This window comes from Haplochromis burtoni, unplaced genomic scaffold, assembly GCF_018398535.1.
Source record: "Haplochromis burtoni strain Fernald_Lab_line unplaced genomic scaffold, NCSU_Asbu1 Contig_334, whole genome shotgun sequence".
Classification (NCBI taxonomy): Eukaryota; Metazoa; Chordata; class Actinopteri; order Cichliformes; family Cichlidae; genus Haplochromis; species Haplochromis burtoni.
The window spans coordinates 28683-51538 of record NW_024582695.1 but is presented as its reverse complement, the minus strand read 5'-3'; the positions used below and the strand labels follow the sequence as shown (position 1 = coordinate 51538).

At 41.6% G+C, this 22856-nt stretch overlaps 1 protein-coding gene across 6 annotated transcripts; it reads left to right on the top strand.

Moving 5' to 3' along the window:
- The first annotated feature begins 482 nt into the window (after positions 1 to 482).
- LOC102296759 (protein FAM83G) lies at positions 483 to 19152 on the top strand. 6 transcript variants are annotated; one of them, XM_005942450.3, is made up of 6 exons: positions 483 to 1404; positions 2285 to 2452; positions 9940 to 10064; positions 10403 to 12396; positions 12474 to 12594; positions 17164 to 17275. In XM_005942450.3, exons 1-5 carry the CDS (start codon positions 952 to 954, stop codon positions 12545 to 12547), a joined length of 2814 nt encoding a protein of 937 aa, XP_005942512.1. In that variant the 5' UTR covers positions 483 to 951; the 3' UTR covers positions 12548 to 12594; positions 17164 to 17275. The 6 variants fall into 6 exon arrangements, with proteins under 6 accessions (XP_005942512.1, XP_005942510.1, XP_014195619.1 ...); XM_014340130.2 differs by having other exon boundaries at positions 487 to 837; positions 930 to 1404; positions 10403 to 13643; positions 17164 to 19152; XM_005942448.3 differs by having other exon boundaries at positions 10403 to 12594; positions 17164 to 17335.
- The last annotated feature ends 3704 nt before the right edge of the window (positions 19153 to 22856 follow it).

The following is a 22856-nucleotide window of genomic DNA, read 5'->3' as shown; positions in this document are numbered from 1 at the left end:
ATTGGCGGTGGTTGTGAAGACTTGTTCTTCGTTTTGTAAAGGGTTGCGTAAATCTAAATGTTTTAATTATTTGGGAATTTATTTGCAACTCTTATTCAACATGTTCTGTGCAGGTCAGAGGTCAGAAACATAGTGCACAAGGCAGGAGACGCTGAAGTTTGTGGTTGAAAACACAGACACCAGGAGAAAAAACCCCAAACAAACCAAAAACAAAAACTTAATGGTGCATGTACCTATTGCCCCTCGGTGATATTTTACATCTTATTAATCCCGCTTTGATCTCACCGTCATATTTTAGTCTTTCTTTAAAGTAATTATGTGCTTCAATTTGATCTTTACAAAACACAAGCTGGGGCTTTTCCATCCTGGCAGGAAGTTAAATAAGAAAAAAAAAACATGACAGAACAGGTAAAACAGCTATGTATGATCCGCTGATGGTTTTCACATGAGGTGCCATCTAAATGATTTAATGGACAAATCGAGGGATGGACATCTTCCTGCTGCCAGCGCTGCAACACTTCATAAAACTGGGAAGCCCTGGAGGTCACGTGATAAAGGTCTGCCTTTTTCTGAAAGCGTGTGGGTAGGTGTGTTTTGCCTGTTAAGGTCACACCTGTCGGGCGGTGCCGCAGGCAGCATGTCGCTCATTATTTACTTTCTCTCTTGCCGGGTAGCCTTTCAGCTTGGTAGTAACAATGGCTCAGTGTTAATGCATTATGGCTGACCAGCGGAATTATAGCGCTGACCGAAGCAGGCGACACGATGAAAGATATTTACCAGACCTCGAGCTAAGCTGCTCAGCTCTTTTGAAGAAACGCGAGGAATTAAAGCACACAGGTGCGTCTGTCTTCAGCCAAAGTCTGGAGACGTTTTGGAGAACTGCCTCGTAGAACTGGGTGGTTCATGAAAGTTGTATTGCTTTTTTTCAGTTAACTATTTCGGGCTCGCGACATGGCTCTATCCCAGCTTCAGTGCCTGGATGATAACCACGTGAACCCGCGGACGCACGAGTCCAAGCCCGAGTTCTTCTACTGTGAGGACCAGCGGCTCGCGCTGGAGGTTCTCCTGCGGGATGGTCGCGAGGCGTTCTTTAAATATCTGGAGGCTCGCGGCCTCCGGGGTTTCCTCTCAGACCCGGAGCTGGAAGCTCTCACCGGCGCCGTGGAACCCTATGACCCGGGCTTGGAGCTGTTCTCGGGGGATGCCGAAGACGTGCAGACCCCGCTGTCGCTTCACTACTGGCCAGAGCTGTCGGACACGTCCATCCCGCAGATGGACCTGGGCTGGCCCGACAGCGATGCGTACCGGGGGGTGACGCGCACTACGGTGTACACGCAGCCGCCGCTGGATGGTCACGCTCACATCAAAGAGGTTGTCAGAAAAATGATCGCACAGGCGCAAAAGGTAGGTGGGCCAATGCAGTTATGATAATATTAAATGGCACTATTCATCATCACATTGTGCATTAAATAATATATAAAAATAACCCTGTTTAAGTGCGGATGAAAACTTTGTTTTCTCATCATTATTTATGTGTGTTTTGAGCTTCCTGGATGACTTGTGTGTTGGTTCATCTTCAAAGCATGCTAATGTTTACTCACCTGAGTTCATTTAATGACTGAATAAAAATCCGAAAATATTGATTTCTAGCCATCTAACTAACTTTTTTTTTCTTTAATCAGCTGTGCATAGTCCTGAAATTACCCACAGTGCTGGCATAAAGTCTAAAGAAGTCAGTATAGTCAGACTACAGACTGCTGACCAAATGAGTAAAGTGCAGCTTGATTTATGGCCATTATCAGCTATGCCACTAACAGTGGACTATGTGTGCTAGGTGGGGTATTTGCATGGGTAATTTGCAGCGCTCATGCCTATCAGTCAGTGTTTGTGTCTGTTTATGCAGCTGAGTCATCTGGAGGCAGAAATTTATGACATGTCTTATTTCTTAGCATCACTTCTCTGTGACGTGTTATTTGCCTGAAACGAGCTCGCTGGATCATTTTCCTCAAGAGCTTCAGACAGAAAACGAGTTATCGGTTGTATAAGTAGCTGTGAGAGCTGGGAGAACTTTCCCTCTGCATAGGAAACACTTATTTTACTTAAACCTGAAAAACAACTTGAGTGTTATTTGTTTTGGCATAAAAATGTGTTCGCGCAGTAACCTTAAGGCTGAGGCTTTTATCCTTCTGCTCTGTAATGAATTTTGTTTTCATTTTCATGCATGAACTACATAGGAGTATCTGAGGCTGATCTAGGTTCTGTGCCTGTGCTTCTGCGTCTCCAGGTAATCGCAGTGGTGATGGACGTCTTCACTGATGTCGACATCTTCAGAGATTTGCTTGATGCTGGTTTCAAAAGGAGAGTTTCTGTTTACATCCTGCTGGAATGTGCAACGCTACCTCATTTCTTGGCCATGTGTCGGAGGGCCAACATGCACGCCGGACACCTCAAGGTGAGCCGGTACCACCCACTTCGTCATTTTGCATAGCAATTTGAATCTTATCATGAAAGAGTGAGTCCAAATTCTAAGTAAAGCTGAAAACAGTCATAAAAGTCAGCCGTTCAGTTTTCCCACAGCACGCTGTTGGACAGACGTCGCCATTCAAAGCGGTCCACCTAGGCAATAAAAGGTGATTACGACTCAAATGATAATGAGATAGAAAGCGAAATTTCATTGTGTGACATGTGAGGTCAAAATGTTACAGGGTAAATGTTTCACTGACGAGTTGAGCGTCTTTGCCTGTTGGCCCCAAACGCGTGCATTGAAACCTTTGGGACAAAATGGAAAGTCTTGCTGTGTTTTTGAGCCTGAAATAACTTTGTAAGGCTGTTGATGTAGAACACAAGGACAGATTATCTCGCAAAATAAGCAACTGAAGTCAAGAGACTTCTGTTATGCACGGATAAACAGAAGCACATGCCGGCTTCCCCTCTCTCTTTTGTCTCTCGCTGTCTCCCTCACACGCACACACGCTAGAGTCCACACAACCACCAGTAGATCCACCCAGCTGGTACTGCAACGCAGATAAATCCCATTCTGCCTACCTTTATTGTTACATATCGTAAGTAGCTAGCTACGATCAAAACACAGATATGAAACAGATCTTTCTCGTGCCGGGACATGTTAAAAGGGAGTTGCATGGAATATAAAAATGCGTTTTCACTGAACTGTTTTCTCGGGGCATAAATCTTTTGTAGAAAGCTGCCAAAGCAAACACAATCATTTTAACTCAAGTCAACCAAAAGAAACAATTGCTTTCTGTTAGGTGTGATCATTTCTCAAGAACAGTTTAGGATAGATTACTGGTTAAAGTGTCGTTGTGCAGGATTAATGTTCTCTCATATTACTTCACTGTGTAGTGTTTTTTAATGGCTTAGTCAGCATTAGATGGGGCCTCTCACAAGGTCTGCTTGTTTCACTTGGACACAGTTTTGCTTGACAGGTGGAAGAAGGAGCTGAAATCATCCAACGCAAGGTGTTTCCAGTTGGAGTGTTTGGTTCAACTGTAAAGGATTGAAATTTTCCATGAGTACAGAAGAAAATTTAATGGAAATTTTCCATGAAATTGGCAAAATGAAATTCACCTGATTGTTATACAGTTTACACCAAGCACACTGTCCTCAACAGCTCTTTATTTGATTAAATAAATGTTTGATTTCATGTATTTCACTTACATTTTGGTCAGAATTGAAGAATAATTTTTTTTAGCCATGATCACGCCTACCGTCTGCAGCATTAGCCGTACCTTATTGGCTCGACCTGTGTGCTTAGTGGTCCCTGTAATACTGCAGAAATATTTCAAAATATCTAAAGTAGCATGCATGCGTGCAGATCATGCAGATAAGAAAATATGCACAAACACTCACACTTGTCACTTTATGCCTCAGAGTAACTAAAGTTAAACAGGCTTGACAGTCTTTCAGTACCATCTGGATCCAATTTGCCAACAAAACAGCAAGAAATTCAATAGCAGCAGTGTTTGCTTTGTCAACAAAAGCACATGTTTGTGTGGCACATGACATGATAAGTGAAAGCGGTTGCTCGGTTTAATGAGTTTTTCATATGCGATTCATACTCGCTGCATTTGCCTTTTGAATTAAATGCCATGTTATTATTTCCTACTAAGACGTCCCAGACCTTTTTCTTGCTTTAGATTCATAAGCACTGAGAATCTGTCTTTAACAGATTTACTCCTACTTGCTTCACAGTAGACACACAGGCTGAAGTTGCTCTGCTAAATTAAATATTTGATAGCACAGTGGCTCTGTATGAAGAAAAGACATTCTGTGCCACAGTTTCTTCTAATATTTATGGAGAGACAAGTGTATCTCCTTCAGGTAGGTCACTCTCTGGTTTTAGCCAACAGGAGCGTACACTGTACACCTGACAGAGAGTTTTAAAATGACATGCAAAGCTGCTATTCTGTTTAATCCACGGTGGCTCTGCAGCAAGTAAAACAACGCTGTTAAGAGATGGATCCAGTGTAGTAGGACACAATCTTGTTTGTTTGACAGCCAGCGTGCTTCCTTTCTCTTAGTCATACACTGCGAGTCTGTTAGGTTCTCCTATGAAGTGCACTGGAGGGGCTTGCTCCCTGATGTGTCCTATACTGCTGCTTTGTTATACTGGCAGGCAACCTTTGGCGTGGGGCTTATTTCACCAAGTAAAACTACATAGCCATTTATGACATTAACATTAACAGTGCACCAATAGATGCTCATCTATGTGGAAAGTCTGAAGAGCCAGGAGACAGGAGTACGTGACGACGATGAGCAGCTAACACAAACATCTCTAAAAGCGACAAGTCTGTCAAGAAAGACAATCAGAGGATGACTTGCAGGAAACAGGTGATAGTTTGGGAATTTACCACAAGCCGTAAGTGACGAGATAGAGCGGCTGGAGGGGAGGGATGGGAGGAGGAGCAGATGAGTGGTGAAATGAGTTGCCAAGTGAGTGAGAGTAAGTGGAATCTGGCACCTGAGTGGGCAATAAGGTACTAAATTCTTCTTACCCATCAGTTATTCAGGAAGGTTTTCTAGGAAAATATCCAACTGCCACACTTCAAGCTGACAGAGCTTAATTTAAGTAGTTTAGCAAAGCGTGCACATTGACTGTAGAGACTGTTGAAACCACAGTGCACTCGGAGGTGGTTTTATTTCCGCATAAAATGCATTGAACAACTGCTCAAATGCTCGTCGTCATGAACTTGGAGCGTGCAATGCAATTTATCGAATCGGTTAACCAAAGGAATGCACTGGGGGAAGGAGAAAGTTTAGGGTGTGCCTAAACGAAGGAGGAAAACAAGTGTTTCTACTGTGAGACAAAGCATGCCAGAAAAAAAGAAACGAGGAGGAGCTGAAACAAGAAGACTGACTGCATGATGTTTTGGCTGCATCATGTGGCTTTCAGACAGACTTAGCACTCAAAGTTGTGTCAAGGCATCCGGAAGGGCAGGCTGAAAATCCCCAGATCAGACAGTGTAAGTCTACACTTACAACAAACCAAAGGACTAGTGTGTCAAGGTGACTTGAGGGTCTGTTACACACCTTGCTGGGCTTATGGAGCTTATTTATGTACTGCTGAGTAACGACAACAAGAACCACACAACTTAAGGTCAACCTGTGTAATGGTGTGATTTTTTTTTTCTCTCTCCAACGTTACTGTATTATGTTTGTAAAATGAGATTGTCAGTCTAACACTTCCATGCATTCTTTTTTGGATAATACAACAATTAACTGTGATAAATCATCCATGAATATATATGTGTTGCTGTCTACATAGATTGAAATTCACATTTAACTATTACATGAACATTTCTTCTTCTACATGAATATAACCAGAATCCAACCAGCTGGCAGCCTGTTGAGTCGAGTCCCTCAAGTTGCACTCATTGACAAAAACTCAATCAGACTGATGGCAACATGCTGGCAATCTGTCTGCATTTATAAATTAGACAGCAATTCTTTGCAAACCTCCAACAATCTCTCTGAGAGTGACCTCAGTCAGTCCACATGGTCATGAGTGCAACACCCTCAATCTCTGGGCAACCACTGAGTCACCACAAGTTGCACTTGGTCGCAGAATGTGAAAAAATTCAATATTGTCACCAGGAAGCCACGCTTTTTTTTTTTCTTCTTATTTTGTAGATACAAGGAGATTGATGTCCTATGTTTAATCATGTAACTTAGGTATTAGCTTGTTGCAAATTAGGAGGTTAAGTCTGTCAGATGGTCTTTCAGTTCAGTCGATTTAATGAGAGTTTGCTTGCGTCCTGCGAGCTTATAGCACTGCCTAACTTTGTAAACCTGTTCATGGATACCTAAACCTTTATTTTTTTATTGTAACAACTGGGATCTTTTTGTTGGAGCTGAAACGAAATAAATTGTTTTTAACACTCAGCGGTATCTTAATATTTGAGAACTGAAAAAGCAATTGGACCTATAAATGGTCAATGACAACAGAGTTGACAAGCAGCTAGTGATGTAGAAAAGTGATGGAAGGAAACCATGTTTTTTAAACTGGTTTTATACAGACTTTTAGCTCTTAAACACTACAGACAATGAAGAAAAACACCCTAAAAGCACCTTTTGGGGTACTTTTAGGGTGGTAGTGTTGCATGTGCCTTTTGTTCACAGCGTTCCCACCATATTTTAATTTCTTTAATAAAATATCAATATTTAGTGTTCCTGTATTGATACAATATCACCATGCAAGTATTAGGATAAAAAATATTTGCAACATTTAAGTCTGAAAAGTTTGACTGAGTCAGACTTTCTAATATCAGATTATGATTGCAACAATGATATGTTTGGTGTATAGTTGAAAACAGGCTTTTCACAGAGGTCATGTTTGCACATGCATATGCACAGATTGCATAGGCTTAGTTGGTATCTATTTGTCTTTTGCTTTCTGAAAGTGCATTGGGTTAGATGATGATGTGAGGATTCAGTTACTGTGGTTACTTTCAAGCGCTCCAGTTTTTCTGTTAGCACTGTTCATGTACAGCATGTTTTTAAGCTCTTTCTAAAAACTCCCAGGCTTCACGCTGTCCCAGACTCCAAATATTTGAACGTTTCAGAAAGGAATCACTTTCAGTCTGAACAAAATTTCAAAGTGAAAGTAAGCTCAGGATCAGACGTTTGTTTTAGTGAGCAATCCAAACCGTGCAGCAACACCCAGCAAACATGATTAAAACTGCGGCGTCATCTCCTTGGTCAAAACTTGTCAATGATTGATGCCAGAAACTGAACCGTACATATATGGATGTTGATGTTGTGTCACGTAGAATAGTTGTTGCGTCAACCCGTCTTTTACAAAGTAAGAAATGTAGATCAGATTACTGCAAAGAAGAAATGAAAGGCATTTGTCTCTGTTTTGTTTTTTTAGTACATGATTGTGATGAGACTTTAATGCAACTTGGTCTTCTCCATGTACACAAACTAGTATTACTGCAACCTGATTTTAAGAAATAGACACTTTTAAGGTAGTCACAGTTTTGTATACCTCTGTTGTATTTCATTTGTTGCATGTTGAACCTAACATCAGGCTCTTTCCACAATGTTAGCATCATACAGTCAGGAATGATATTATTCAAATGTGCCATTAAGCTCAGTAGGATAAGTGATGAGGTCACAGGTTTCAGTCACCACAGCAGTCTGTGTAAATATATATAGTTCTCATTCATTTCATTTTTAAATTTCGTTCATTTAATTTTAATTGATGAAGAGGTTTTAGAAAACTATCCTTGAACACAAAATTACTGTTGATAGAAAGTCTAACAAGGACATCCAGATATTGTTTAAGAAGCACCTTAAACCAAGGCATCAGTTCAACTTTTATTTTGGAATTTTTTTTTTTTATTTTCAGCCACCACTAGCTGCTGAGAAAAAGTTGATTGCTATTCAATGTGTTTGGGATATTAACGGCTAATCTTTTGTTGTGGATGAATAATTTCAGACCTTTTCGTCATCTTCTATTTGCCATATTATGACGTTTGTCTCTACTAACTGGAACCGTGAACTTTTACTGAAAACAGTTTAACTCATCCTCCATCTTCCCTGTGCTAATGTTTTATATTATCCTAACCATAACTCTGTAGTATGGAAGAGGATTAGGGCCACAGGAGAAACAAAGAAAAAAAGTGGACATGTCTTTTTTCTTTTGCAGAATTCTGACTTTAATCTCAGAATTTTGCAAAAAAAAAAAAGAAAAGAAAAAGATGTTGCCACATCCCCCCCAGGTGGGCCTAATCCTCTTCACTGTAGCTAGCCACAGAGGTAGGACATAATTGTGTGCCAACTAGCACAACTTCACTAACCCTCCAAATGTTGCTACTATTTAGTTTTCTGTCTCTGTCAAAACATGGTCGAACATCTTTAGAAACTAGCTAGCTAATGTTGTGCTAGCTTATAACACAGCTAACCTTATAAATCCTCTTGTCATGGATACCTGAACGTTAAACTTTATTGTAACATCTGGGAAAATAAACGCATGGATCATTGTGTTTTAACCTAAAAACAGTACAGACTTTTTTAACACTAAGGCTACGTTCACACTGCAGGCGAAAGCGCATCAAATCCGACTTTTTTGCTATGCGACCCATATCCGATCATGGTATGACAGTATGAACGGCACAAATCCGATATTTTTAAATCCGATCTGGGTCACTTTCGTATGTGGTACTGAATCCGATACATATCCGATTTTTTAGAAAGCGACTGCTGTTTGAACGGTCATGTCGCATTAAATCCGTCTTTTACGTCACTGACACAAGACAGACGCCAATTATCAGCTCCGGAGAAGCGCCCGAGAAGACATCGCGAACGCTTCCTGGTTATCCAGTGTAGATGTCAGTGAAACTGTTGGGAAGACAACGTTGGAGAAACGTGAACATTTTATTTGTACTGTATAATCCTTTGAAGCACCGCTCCTCTCTAAAACAGCAATAAGGATAATTATTACATTTTACAAAATAACTTGAAGCAAAAATTGGGAAACGTAAAGTCCGAAACAAGTCTTTATATTAACAGCCATCAGTCAAACCATACTGCTTGGTCTGGATCTAAACAGAGTGCAGTGTGTGTGACGTCTTCTTTTGCGCATGCGGGCCGCTTTGAGGATTCACACTAGAGCGCGTTTGCTGTCACCTTTTATTTGTAGTGTGAACAAGCAGACAAAAAAATCGGATTTGATCAAAAAAATCGGAATTGAGCATCAAGACCTGCAGTGTGAACATAGCTTAAGTGGTATTTCAACATTTGTTTGATTTTGAGATCAGAAGAAGTGATTGGACCCAGAAATGGCTAATGACAATGGACAGATGGAAGGAAAACATGTTTTCTGTTGAAAGGAATAATTATTTTCATTATAGGCTTTGAGCCTTAACACATTATAGGCAAAAGCAGGTGCAGGAAAAATGACTCAGAAGGCTTATTTTATAACACATATGCTGTGCTTTTAAGAGGCATGAAAAACAGACAGTTTCCAACAAAGGTGGGGAATATAGGTTTTCAAATCAAGTAAAGACAAGCCAGACATCATAATGTGGGTTGTGTAAGTTTTAAGCAGAGTGTTTACACTGGCTGTAGTTTGTGTAATTGCTTAGATGTTTGAACACATGGAGCAATTGCCTTAGATTAAGGCAGTAAGTGGAAAATGACTGCTAATGACTTCTGTATCTATGTTTTAGGGATTATTATTAAGGCAAACAGTTGTTTGTTAGCAAAAAAAGAAAATTCTACATTGGCTACATTTGAGTTGTAAATGTTTGATATTACTATTATTTGTGGATGTTATTGTTCTTTGGCTGACGTAGTGTGACTCACGGTCTCTACTCACATTGTTTGGCAGCCTTTTATTCTATAATGCAGGTCACAGGTTATGAAGGTAGTTTTGGGTCTCTAATATGTACAAAAATTGCGTGTTTGTTTGTGTTTCAGCACCTTCGTGTCCGCTGCTCAGAAGGAGCGGAGTTCTACACGAGGTCCTGCACCAAGGTCAGAGGGCGAATGGGTCACAGATTCATGTTCGTTGATGGAGACAAAGCTGTGTCTGGGTCGTACAGGTCAGTGCGCATCACGTGTGTGAGAAGGAGGGAGAATGTGTCAGAAAAAGATTATCCCCTTGTGCTCCACCTGCTTTTGAAACTGCCAACTTGGCACAAGAGATAAATAAACAATGCCTTGTCGACATAGCAGACAAACAGGTTGTAAATGTATCCAATCTACTAGAGTAACCGTGCAGTTCCTAAGTGACTGGATTATTATACTTTTACGTTTGCAGTCATTGCTGATTACTTCATTATGCTTGCAGTGTAGTGTAGTTTGTTTTGTGGTATCGTGGTGCAGTTTAAATAAGTCTGAATTTGCATTTTTTATTTGTTCATATTTGTTTTTTGTGCAGCTTCACTTGGATGGCCTCGCGTCTGGATAGGAATCTCATCACCGTGGTTACAGGCCAGGCTGTGGATGGCTTCGACCGACTGTTTCGCTTCCTCTATCTGTCCTCCAGTTCTGTTGACCTCCGGCAGACCATCACAGAGCCTGAACCTGAGCCGGAACCCCTCCCACAGCCCGCCCCTGTCATACCCCCTTCTGCTGAGATTGCGAGGAAGTTGTACAGCCCAAAATATGCCCTGGTTGCTTTGACCAACCCCGGCCCCACCACCTCTGTTAACCAAGAAAGCCCCAAAGAACACCAAAATCCAGAGAACTCCAAGAAGAAGAGGCGAGGCAAGGCTAGTGAAGAATCGACAAAAAAATCTCCTCCTCTCCATCCTGGATTAATAAATCTAGAAAAAGCATGCTTAATCGCATACCTGCCCACATGGCCAGAACCTGACCCCCCCAGTGATGTCATAGGGTTCATTAATGTTCGGGATGCCAAAAAACCAACTCAAGTCCACTTGCAGCGTTCAGAGATGTTTGAAACCAGCCAGGCGATCAGGTTTAGCAGTCCGTTCAGCAGCACAAAGGAATCCAAGGAAGAAGTCGCCAAGCCCACACAGGCGACTCCTAAACAAGAGGAGGTGAATGCACTCCAACCAGCACAGGCTAAATCCATGGTTGATGATGCTGTAGAAAAAGCACAGCAAGCACAACTCAGTGATGTCACACATAACAAAGAGGCATCTGAACAGAAATCACCTGCATCTGAGGAAAAGTCTGACCTGCAGTCAGACGCCGCTAATTCTGTCAGCCCCAAGAATAAATTTGATTTAAGCACAACCACTAACCAAGAGGCAGGCCTTGATACTCCCCTTGGTGCACAAACACTTCCCCAATCCAGCAGCGAAGCACCCGCTTCTGACGAGGGGAAGATTTCCCACGCAGAACAACCCGTCTCATCAAACAGTCACGCTGAGTCAGGCTCGCTCCCAGAATTAAACACAGAAAAGGAAGCAGAACCTACAAGTAGATTGAGCACACAAAGTTCTGCTGTGCACAGGACACACACCCCAACACCAAACGGTGCACACACCCCTCAGATTCCCGACTCCCCAGAATTAAACACAGAACAAGGTACGAAAGAAAAGACCCCACCACCACAGGCGGATTCACAAACACGAGCTGTTCACAAGCAACCGCAAATCTCTACTGAAGTGGCTTCTAGCATCCAGACTCCAACTGTCCACAGCAACATTTCCACCTCCCTGGTTTCTGCCACACAGTCTAAAAATAACCACATTCCTATTACTACAGTGCACTCAAGCACATCTTCTAGCGCTTCTGTTCCCTCCACCAGCTCCTCTGCCCTTCCTCCTCTTACTTCTTCCGTTACAACACCAAATCCACCCCTCCCTGCATCCTCTTCTTTGACCCCAGCTCCCCCTATCCCTAAACCTCGTACCATACAGATAGTTATGAGTGACAGCAGCACCAGCAATGGGCAGAAACTGCCGGAGATCCGTCTTGTTAGGAGGCCCGAGGCCAGCACAGGGCCCCTCGTGGCCCACAGTGCGTTTGATGTGGCAGCTGTTGAGCAGACATCTCTGGTAAAAGAGTGTCAAACTGTCCCTGAGCTGCAGGACGACAGTACCAGTAAGGCAGGGGCACAAAAAGACACAGAGAACACAGGGAATCCTGAAGAAACTTCAAAGCAAGAATCTAAAGAGACAAGTGTGGAAGCAGATGAGCAAGACGATGACGGAGCAGCATCCCAGACGGTCGCTGGAAGCGAGCTGCACAAGTCAGACGCTTTGATTAATGATGCACCAAAGGCAGCCGCATTGAAAATTCAAGAAATCATTCCAAAAGATGTTGACCTCGAAACTTCCGAAGATTGCAGGATTATTGGGAAGATGGACGCACGCTGTGTAGCAACAGCGCAGGCAGATACAGCGAGCCCTGAAAGGACTCTGACAGGCTCTGAATCTGGTGACGTGTCAGACAGAAAAGGTGAAAATGTGACACAGTGCAGAACATTTCTCGCAAGAGTACATGAACCCCAAAGGATATCATTTTCTAAACCACAGGACATGGATCAGATGGAGGCTCTGAATTCTTCGACAGCGCCAGTGTTCTCGACCTCATGTCTGCGACCTCATAACGGCGATGGCGCACACACATCTGCTACAGACACCCACAGCCAGCAAGGTGAACAAGTAAGACTCACACATGTAGACAATGAGGTTAATATGCGAAATACTGCAAATCACAACACGCACAGCACCTTTCAAGAACAAACTTCTACAGGACGTGTTGGCACACACACGCCTGAAAAAGCCCTGCGTTTACACCTCACCGAAACACACCTGCCGGACTTCCGTTCGCAAACACCTGTGCACCGATCACAGTCGCTTAAAGCACACACTCCCACTCCTGATGGATTTTCTCCACGCACGCCAGCCTTGGATTCTCTATCGCCAGACATTTTTGATGGTTATATCTCCTCACGAGAGGACTCCACTCTCTCCACCACCTCTGAAGAGTATTATGAATGTAGCGACTCGCTTTTTAATGAGCCTGTTTTTGACCACATGGCTTCTCGTGACCAGGGGATGATAGCGGATCACATTAATTTCGCACACACAAATAGTCTAAATTCTCCCGCCACTGGCACCGGTCCTGCACACAAAAATTACAGCTCAAGTGATGCTACATTAGGTACGGCACACAGTGAAACACAGATTTTGACTGGGGCCGCTAAAGTCCCCAGTTCTTCTTTACTTGGAAAAAAAGTGGAAACTAGGGAGGTAGAGAACAAGGCAAGTAAAGAAGAAGCGAGTGAAGAGGACGAACATGGGAGGAAACTGAGTGTGGCCGAGACGAGGGAAGAGCAAGAATCCCAGGGGACAGAGATGAGAGGCAGTGAGGATACTAATAGAATAATGGTGCAAATTAAACGAGGCAAAGATTCAACTGAAACAGGAGGAAAAGACAAAGAGGTCCAAACGCCTACGAGAAAGGTGGCAAGGAGCCAGTCAGCTGCAGACAGACTGGTGGATGGAGGAATGACTGCAGGAGGGTCAAGTAAAGAGAGATCGAAGCCAAAGCGATCGTCCGCTGGTGACATTAAATCAACAGAGGGAGGGAGACCAGACAGAGAGGGGAGGGAGAACGCTTCAAACCAGGTGGAAATAAGACCCAGGGGTACAGAGAGGAGAGCGAGCCCCCAGTCAAAGAGGCAGACAGAGGGACAGAAGGTATGAGCACTGATCAGAATAACATTTAAAACCAACAAAACGTTTCTTTAGTTTGCCAATCATATCCAAATGGGTATATATACAACTGGATTTTGTTAAAAAACAAAAACATCACACTAATTAATTGAAATTAAGGTAACACATTTTTCCTTCTTTGACAACTTAATTAAAAAAAAAACACAGTTTTTCAATTGGTGACCTTGAGACACTTAGTTGCTGCTGTATGTCCATCGTTTCCAGTCTCTGTGCTAAGCTGAGCTAAGCAGCTGAAACTGTTTAGTATGCAAACATGAAAGTGGTGTCAATCTTCCATTGGAGCCTTGGTAAACATATCTGTATCCGCCAACATCCTTAGTCTCTTGAAGAAACGCACCCATTGCATTGCCAGGGTTCATAATTAGATGCCCAAATGTATTTTACAACTAAATGAGGGCAAAATAAATGTTTTAGTAGATCCCAAGGCTTTACTCTGTGTTAACTTGCGTGACGGAAAAAACCCGAAGCATGCCAAAAATGTGGGTGTGATCTTAGCTTGTAGAAGCACATGCTCACTATCTCTAAGCCGGCCTTTTATCATCTTTAAAAACAACATATCTACAGTTGTAGGTGCTTCCTGTCACAGTCTCAGCCTTTTCTGATGCTTTTATTTTCAATAGAAAATTATGCACCTTTTCCTACTGTAACAATGCAGGTATTAAGTAAATATATGCATAATTATATTTCACCAAATCAAAGGAATAACCCCAACAGTCAAACATTGACTTGGCGACAGCAGGGAAGAAAAACTCCCATTCAACAGGAAGAAAACTCAAGCATAGCCAGGCTCAGGCAGGGGCAGCCATCTGGTGTGACCGGTTGGGGGTGAGGTGTGGTAGACAAGATAAAACACATGCTGTGGAAGAGAGCCATAGTAAGAGATTAATAACTAATGATTAAATGCAGAGATGTGTTTAAACACATAGAATGAAAAGAAATAAGGGAAGAAGAATCAGTGCATCATAGGAAGTCCTCAGCAGTCTAGGCCTATTACAGTGTAACTAAGGGAGGATTCAGGGTCATCTGATCCAGCTGTAACTATAAGCTGTAACAAAGGGTGGGTGTCTTTTATATCTGAACTGGGAGTTGGTTCCACAGAAGTGGGGCCTGAAAGCTGACGGCAGTGCTGCAGGGAGAGTCTTAAATAAAACCAAAAAGTTTAAACGTCCTTCTTATTTCTTCTTCTCTTCGCCTCCCAGTAAAATAATTTCTCACTGCTTGTAAAATCGATGAATGACAGCCTCTTTTCACTCTGTCGGTGTGCTTACTGAATCTAGACCTCCTGGCATCGCTTGAATCACAAAGCAAATACTGAACGATTTCTAAATCATCTAGCTTTATGGTCCCACTCTACCACTTACTACTACAACTACTACTGCTACACCAGTGTGTTCTTTTAAAAAGAGACTCAAAGCGTATCTCTTTTTGCACGTGTGTGATCAATGGGGAAATTTTTCAGGATCAGTGTTTTTTTTATTCCTATATTTTTTATCCTGCTGATCAAAATCCCTTTTTAAAGTGTAAAAGGCGATTGTGGCTCAAGAGTTGGCAGTTCGTCTTGTAATCGGAGGTTTGCCGGTTCGAGCCACGGCTCTGATAGTCTCAGTCGTTGTGTCCGTGGGCAAGACACTTCACCCGTTGCCTACTGGTGGTGGAGGGCCTGGTGGCGCTGTCAGTGCTGTGTGCACCTGTGTGTGAATGGGTGGATGACTGAATGTGTAAAGCGCTTTGGGGTCCTTAGGGACTAAGTAAAGCGCTATACAAATACAGACCATTTAATCTCTTATTTTAGAAGTTTTTGCCATGTGTGATGTCCTTTTTCCTTCTGCTTTGAAGCTTGTTAAGTCTATGCCTGTCATATGAAATGTGCTATATAAAGAAACTTGAAATAGTGCATTTATCAAAGTGCCTTTTTGTTCTTCACTGACAGTTTTTTATATTAAGTTTCATCAAAGTTTAGAAAAATTGAATGTGAAAGGCTTTAATAACATACAGTATTGTGCTAAAGTCTTGAGCCGCCCCTCATTTCTTTATGCTTGGGCAGGAAAAGTATATAAAGCAAAAACAGAGTTTGCACAATTCTAATTTTGAACATTTATATGACTGCATGTTTTTTTCAACACAGTCTGAAGTCTGATAGGCAGCCTTTCTGCAATTTCTTGAAGTAGTCTTCAGGAATAGTTCTCCAGGCTTCTTTGGATGTTGGCTGCCTTTTCTTTTGTTGTGTCAAGATGATCCCATACTGCTTCAATAACTTGAAGGTGTGAGCTCTGGGCTTTAATCAGGTATTCTTTTACTGCCTTGGTAGTGTGTTTTGGATCGTTGTCATATTGTCATGCTAATAAAATGCTTTCCAGAAGGTAATGCATGGTGGATTTTTTTCTGCATTCATAAATTCCATCAGTTCCAGTAAGATCCCCACCATCTAAAATTCAGAACCGTGACAGCGCCTCCACCGTGTAGACTTACTGTTTTACCTTGCACCTCAGCTGGCTCATGATGATTTAAACTAAATTTTCAAATTTGGATTCATCACTCTATAAGACCTGCTGACCCTGATTTTCAGTCCAGTTATTATGTGATTTGTATATCTCAGCCCATTCTCTCTGCTTCCCTTCTTTAAGAATGGCTTCTTGACAGACACCTTTCCATTGAGGCCATTTCAGTGAACAGTAGATCATTGAAGGACATGACTTTCAGATACTGTTCCTCACACTGCACATCATATTCTTTTTTGGCTTATAGCTCTTTAGGAGTTCCATTATTGTTAAACATGTGAAAAGTAGCCATTGTTCAAAGAAAGACTCTTAAAGCCTCAAGAACTATTGCTCAAGATCACTTAAAAAAAAAGTACAAAATATATAACAAATTCAGGGTTGGATCAAGAATTTTGCACAGTACTGTATATAATTGAAATCCTATGTAATATAATTTACAGCATTTGTTTCTGTGTTTGTGTGTTGATCCATGAACCTTTCACCAGCAGAGCATCACTAAGTTGAAACACAGCAGCACAACCATTCTTTGTTCATTATTGAAGGATGCCTCGTGCGAATAAAGGTGGCATATTTATAATGACGTGCTGTGCGTGTTTGCACTGATAGAGTATTTAAAGGAGTCTAAAAGATGAATAGGTTTCACATTTATTGGTGTTTAACTCACTCACTCTTGCCCCGAATCCACTGCCTTTCATCTCAGAGTACTCAGTCTGAGTCAGTGAAGTGTTGTTTGCATGTTTTAGCTTATTTCAGTCATGTAATATTAATGAACGTGAAAATAACACAGACACTTTGCACCCTCTCTTTTCCATTTGCAACAAAGCTTATATGTCACTTGCTAATGCGTGTGTGAGTGTAAGAATCCTACACTGCATTATAGATAAGTTGTCCCACATATAATATATTAAATATGAGAAACTGTTGGCTGCAGAAGTGTTACACACACCCTGAGTCAGACATCTCCTCTGTCTTTCTTTTTTCTGCAGCTTTCACACTCTTCACCCAAACCTCAAAAACAGAGGGTCCAACGTAATCCGAATTTCTTTGATAATATGTCATCTCTTCACAAAACGTCAACCAGACCACCGCAACCACTGGTGACGGGTACTGTGGGATCTATAGCCGGACGGAAACGGGTCTCCCAAAGCCAGCAGAGCCAGGATTCAGCAGCACAGAACCAAACTCCTTATCCAAACTCCTCCTTACTCCATATGAACCCACAGATCCAGCTCAGTACTCAGTCTCACAACCAGACGGCATCTGGACCGGAAGTGCAGGATGGGAGAACTCCATTTAACTTGAGTTTCAGCCGGCTGTGCAACCTTAAGGGGATGAATGGCAAAGTGAACAAGACTCCAGCGCACAGTAAAAGAGGCAGCGTGGCCACTCCAGCACATGAGAGTAAAACCACCAGCTAACGTGGTCACTGGTCATCACGTCTTTTTAATGTTACTGTGTCAGGCGAAATCACCACTGGGCCAATGTTTATATACCAACACATGTTGTTACCTCTTTCTTGACTCCTCGTGTTGTATGACAAATTTTTCATGTCTGCATTTAAACTCGTGGAGATTTATTTTTCATATTTAAATCCAGCTGCCTGCCAGTTTACAGCGAGCTTTCTTCCCCGGGAGGTCATGACTTCAGGTGCAATAAAAAGACTAGACCAGAGTTTGCATACATTTTTAATAACTCGGATGAGGAAACTGAAATAGTGTGTTTTCATTCTCCAACCTCAGGCGTCAGTCAAAAAAAAACAAAAACTCTTACATCAATCAGCTCTTTGACTTACTGTATTTAAACATGCTGCACATATACAGCGGATAAAGCAAAAAGAAAAACAATATATTATTGGCATTACTGGATGACTCCCATATGTTTTTGTGGATTAACGTACGGCTTTAATATCGTATTTTCTATTTTTAAAAATTTTTGCTGTTTGATTAATGGGGATTGATGAAAATGTTCGTTAATAGTGTTTAAAACTGGTACACACCTAACTGCATTTACATAGGACTATATTATATACCATATTAAAGTTCCAGCTGTTATCTAACATTACTTTACATTTAATAAAGAAAACGCTCAGCATTTTGTGACTTTTTTTTTTTTACAGCAATCTGGAACATTTGTCCTGAATTTGTAATATATTTTTTCTCCTCTGTATATCTGTACATTCAAAAAGGGGGTGCATGTTAAAAAAGTGAAAACAATTATAATTTTATTTAGGTCATTTGGTATTGTTACACTGAAAGGCTAAAGAGCAGTTTTCTTTTTTTCACATCAAAAGTATTTTTTTAGATTCTTAATATTTTTGTCCTGGAAGTGACTGTGCCAACAGACTTGCTACCTCTGAAGACAGATAAAGATGTTCTGAAGAATTGCTGCAGGAATGCACCAGATAGTGCACAGGTTTTTCCAAATGAGAGTGGAAATGTGCAGGATGACCAAGATGCTAAAAATCACAAATATCATATGTCGTTTGATGGTAAAAAATAAAATAAATAAAGAAGCATCTTCTGTCTGTAATGTTATAGTTAATGGACAATGCATTTTTAATGAATGTGCAGCATGTTTACGCCTTTGCCAAAGATTTTGTATTTAACTGTTAAGTGTCCACATTGGTGTGTTTGTAGTGGATTTACATAGATTTAAGATGAATTCAGCTCTTTTGAATCCACTGCAGACAGGTAGACATCTGCAAGCATGACTTCAGAGCTCACTTCATGTGAGCTTACACATATGGTCATGAGCTGTCACCATATTTCTGACTTCAAATTAGATTCAGATTTGTAGCAAGGGTTGAATTATGCAAATAGAGGAAAATAAAGCTCTGTGTCTTTAAATGGCTGGAAAAAAATTAATATCCTTTCTGAGCAACATACTAACATGAAAAGGAATAGTTTGTCCCGTAATTCAGCTACAATGAAAAAGGCACAAAGCTGGAGTTATTCTGTGTTTTGCTGCACAGCTGCCTCTTCTTCTCTCATCTCTCCCCCTCCCTCTCCTGTTTCTACTTCAATCATGAAACTGATCAGTGATCAGCTGATCGGCTCTCTTGTTTGTTTATCGCTCACTTTGCGCCGAAAGAGGAAACCAGCGGATGTCGCGCTAAACAACAGCAGCACGTTTAAGCTTGATCAGCTGTTGTTAGAATTTATTTAATATTAATTTCTAGTATCAGCTGATGTTTGCTGGAGCCACAGCTGCAAAAAAGCTGCTGGTCATGATATGGTTTGGTTATCTGGTGAGAGGGAAACATGAAGATGAAACCAGGAGATGTCCTTACTGGATCATCAGAGCTTATGAACTGTTTCTGAGAGACAAATAACCCCAGGATCCTTTTTTAGGTAGCTGACAGCTGGTAACTGTGCAGGGGCGGGTCTAGCAAAGTGTTGCCAGGGGGGCAGGTAGGGCATTAACAGGGAAAGGGGGGCACAAAGAAATACTTTTCTTTCTTATTCTCATTTAAAATGTCTAGCTTTTAAAAAATAATTATCTGAATCTTACAACAAACGATTGATAGATTGATGCATATATACCATCAGAACAGTGAACATCACTGTCACAACAGCGTTTGTTTTCATTCAAAGGCTTTATGATTTTTCCTATAATGGTGGGCCGGTCTCTAGTCAAAATGCCCGGGACGATTTTCTGTCCCAGTCCAGCCCTGTATGCAGCTCATCTGCAGTCTGGTGTTACCTACATCTTCCTATTCAGAAGGCAGAATTTCCGAGTTCTGAGTACAATCGAAAGCACCACGACTGCAGTTTTTGTGTTGGATGTAAAAGTAACTTACCCAACACTGCTAGGAGCACAACAGCCACAAACATGATGATACCTCCACCATGCTTGACAGCTGCTACGGTGTTCTTAGGTTTGAAAACCTAAGAACTCCCCTTTACTCCTCCAGACACACTTCTTGTCATTGTGGTCAAATGCCTCAATCTTTGTCTTGTCTGACTAAAGAATTTTCTCTTAATAACATTTGGCTTGTCCAAGTGAGCAGCTTCAGAAAATTTCATTCAAGCGTGAAGGTTCTGATTTTGGAGCATTGGCTTCTTTTTTGGTCAACAACCTTGCACTCCATTGTGAGATAAAACTTATTTCACTCTCTATGGCGACATTGGTGTTCCAGCTGTTTCCAGTTCATGGCAGGGTTGAGCCTTGGTGGTTCCTGAGTTGCTTCCAATTTCATCTCATCTGTGGGTGACAGTTTGGATCTTCTTCTAGACCGTGACATAGTTTTTGTCAATTAATATTCAGATTGACAACAAAGTAAAGGAAGTTATGTGAGTTATGAAAATCTGCTGGGAAATATGTGTGTTTTAATCTATGAAATGTGAGGCATGTAATTTAAGTCTTCTTTCCGTTAAAGGCATGCAATGATCCATGACACTGCTCTGCATGTTTTAGATAAGAAGAGGAAGGGAAAGTAACAGGAGACGTCTAATGCAGTTGTGCAAACACGCTAACACATTCCTACACTAGGTTTCACATGTTACAAGTCATTGGAGGTCAGGTCCTGGGTGTGGCTTGCCTCCACGCATTTGTTGAATCATATTTTCACTTAAAAATACATTGTTTGCTAAGCACATGGCTCATAGAAAAATATAGGATTAGATGATTATATGTTTGATATACCTTTATTAGTCCCACAAGGGGAAATTTCATAAGGCTGCCGACCTATTGCACGCAATGGCGGCGCCATCTTACCCTCCGACCATATATACATTACACAAAACATCACATGGGGAAGACAGGTCAGAGAGGTATAACAATGGAAAAATGCACCACATGAGGAAACATAAGGAGAAAAAAATAACTCCCCCCAGACTGAGCTCCAACAGGGAGATCAGTTTGAGAACAGAAAAAAAAACACCTCTGCACATAGCACATGAAAAAACTCTTAATACACCAAAGAAACACATGACAAGCAACAGGGGTGGGTAAAGGGTGAGAGACAGCCGATTTAGACAGTACATCCGGGCCTGAAGCCTGTGCGCTGGTCTCCTTGATCCACCGTCAGCATCGGAAGGGAATAAGCGTCGAAGGGAGGGGGGATGAGTGTGTGCATATCAGTGTATATGTATGTGTGTGCGTGTCCAGAGTTCAGCTGAGACAGTATGTATGCAATAAAGTGTAATTACACAGTATTTTGGAATAGTACTTTTGTCCTGTCAGATCATGTAAGGTTAATATGGTCTATATGCAAGTTTTAGCAACATTACAAAAACCATAAAAGAAAATAATACATCATTTCGATATGCAATATGCCTTAAAAATGTTTTCTGGGTCACGCATCCAAACTTAAAACGAATCAGGTGGTCAAAACCCATGTGACAAGGCGAATGTGAATGTCTTCCACGTGCCACTTGTGTTGTTGTGCATGTGACCACAGTGCTCTTGAAACTTGATGCATCTACAGTCATGAAGTTTTTACAGACCTGCAGACCTGTGAAAAAATAAGTGCATCCCATCATTTTACAAGCTTGCAGAACCACCTTCAGGAGCAATGACCTAGACTAATCAGTTTATATGTGACTATCAGTCTCTCCGATCGTTGTGGAGAAATTTTGGGCCAGTTCATGAAGTTTGCAGGCATTAGTTTATCTACATCTACAAGTCCTGCTGCAGCACTTCAATCAGGGTGAGGTCCGGACTTGAGGTCTGGGGCATTGCCACACCATGATTCTTATCTTTCTCACTTACTCTGCTCTAGATTTGCTGCTGTGTTTGGATCACTGGATGAGTTTGGACTCCTGTCACATAGATGGCCTCACATTTGACTCAAGAATTCTTCGCTAGCCAAAGGACTTCATGGTTGACACAGTGACTGCAAGCTGCCCATGTCCTGTGGCTACAAAAAGCCCAAATCATCACCAGTTTTTGTTCAAAGTGAGGAAAAAAACAACAAAACACAAACAAGACAAAAACAAAGACCTCCTGGCTGATAAACCTACAACTTAAAACAGGACCACTATCTCTTGGTGGCTAGGCGCCCAGGCACCAGAAGCCAAAACACACCTTATGCATAACGGCAATATGTAGTTGGAATTTGATAAAACAACATTGTATAATGCTCTAGGATAAGAATGTGTTTCAATTAAACATGCCATAAGCTTGCAAATAGCATCTTTTATGTTATCTACTTGTGATGCTAGATGATCTGATCCTGACTTTGTGTTCACTGCTTGTTGCTATCTCGACTAAAGCCAGAAAATTAGGATCTAAGCAAGTGGGTGGATCCGGGGTTCGGATGGTTCAGACATGCAGCAACCCCAAGGGGAACGAAACAGAAGAAAAATGCATCAGCGACATGAATGTGTGCCAGATACATAACCTATATTGTCAGTAAGCTGTGCAGTGTTAACTGGGATCAGCACCTACGCATAAGACTTATTCATTACCTCTCTGCCCAGCTCAAAAATAATCCAGATCTTTTTTGTTTAGTGAGACACACACACACACACCCTCAAACATGCGACAGCACTGTCATGATGATGGTTTTGTTTTTGTAGATGAGTGTAAGATTGGGATGGCTCAGTCCCAGAATAGCACACCATGCACAATGAAACACACACACGCACAATTTAAATAGAAACCATCCACTCTCCTCTTGGCTATTTATATGGAGATGAGAGCCTTGAATACATGGTGAACATGCACGCACACAGGC

Bases quoted from the DNA above. Each gene is read 5' to 3' on its own strand.
- LOC102296759 (XM_014340130.2), top strand. From the start codon at position 952: ATGGCTCTATCCCAGCTTCAGTGCCTGGATGATAACCACGTGAACCCG. The intron at 1,405-2,284 runs GTAGGTGGGCCA...CTGCGTCTCCAG, and splicing joins TGATCGCACAGGCGCAAAAG to GTAATCGCAGTGGTGATGGA. The intron at 13,644-17,163 runs GTATGAGCACTG...TTTTTTCTGCAG, and splicing joins GGCAGACAGAGGGACAGAAG to CTTTCACACTCTTCACCCAA.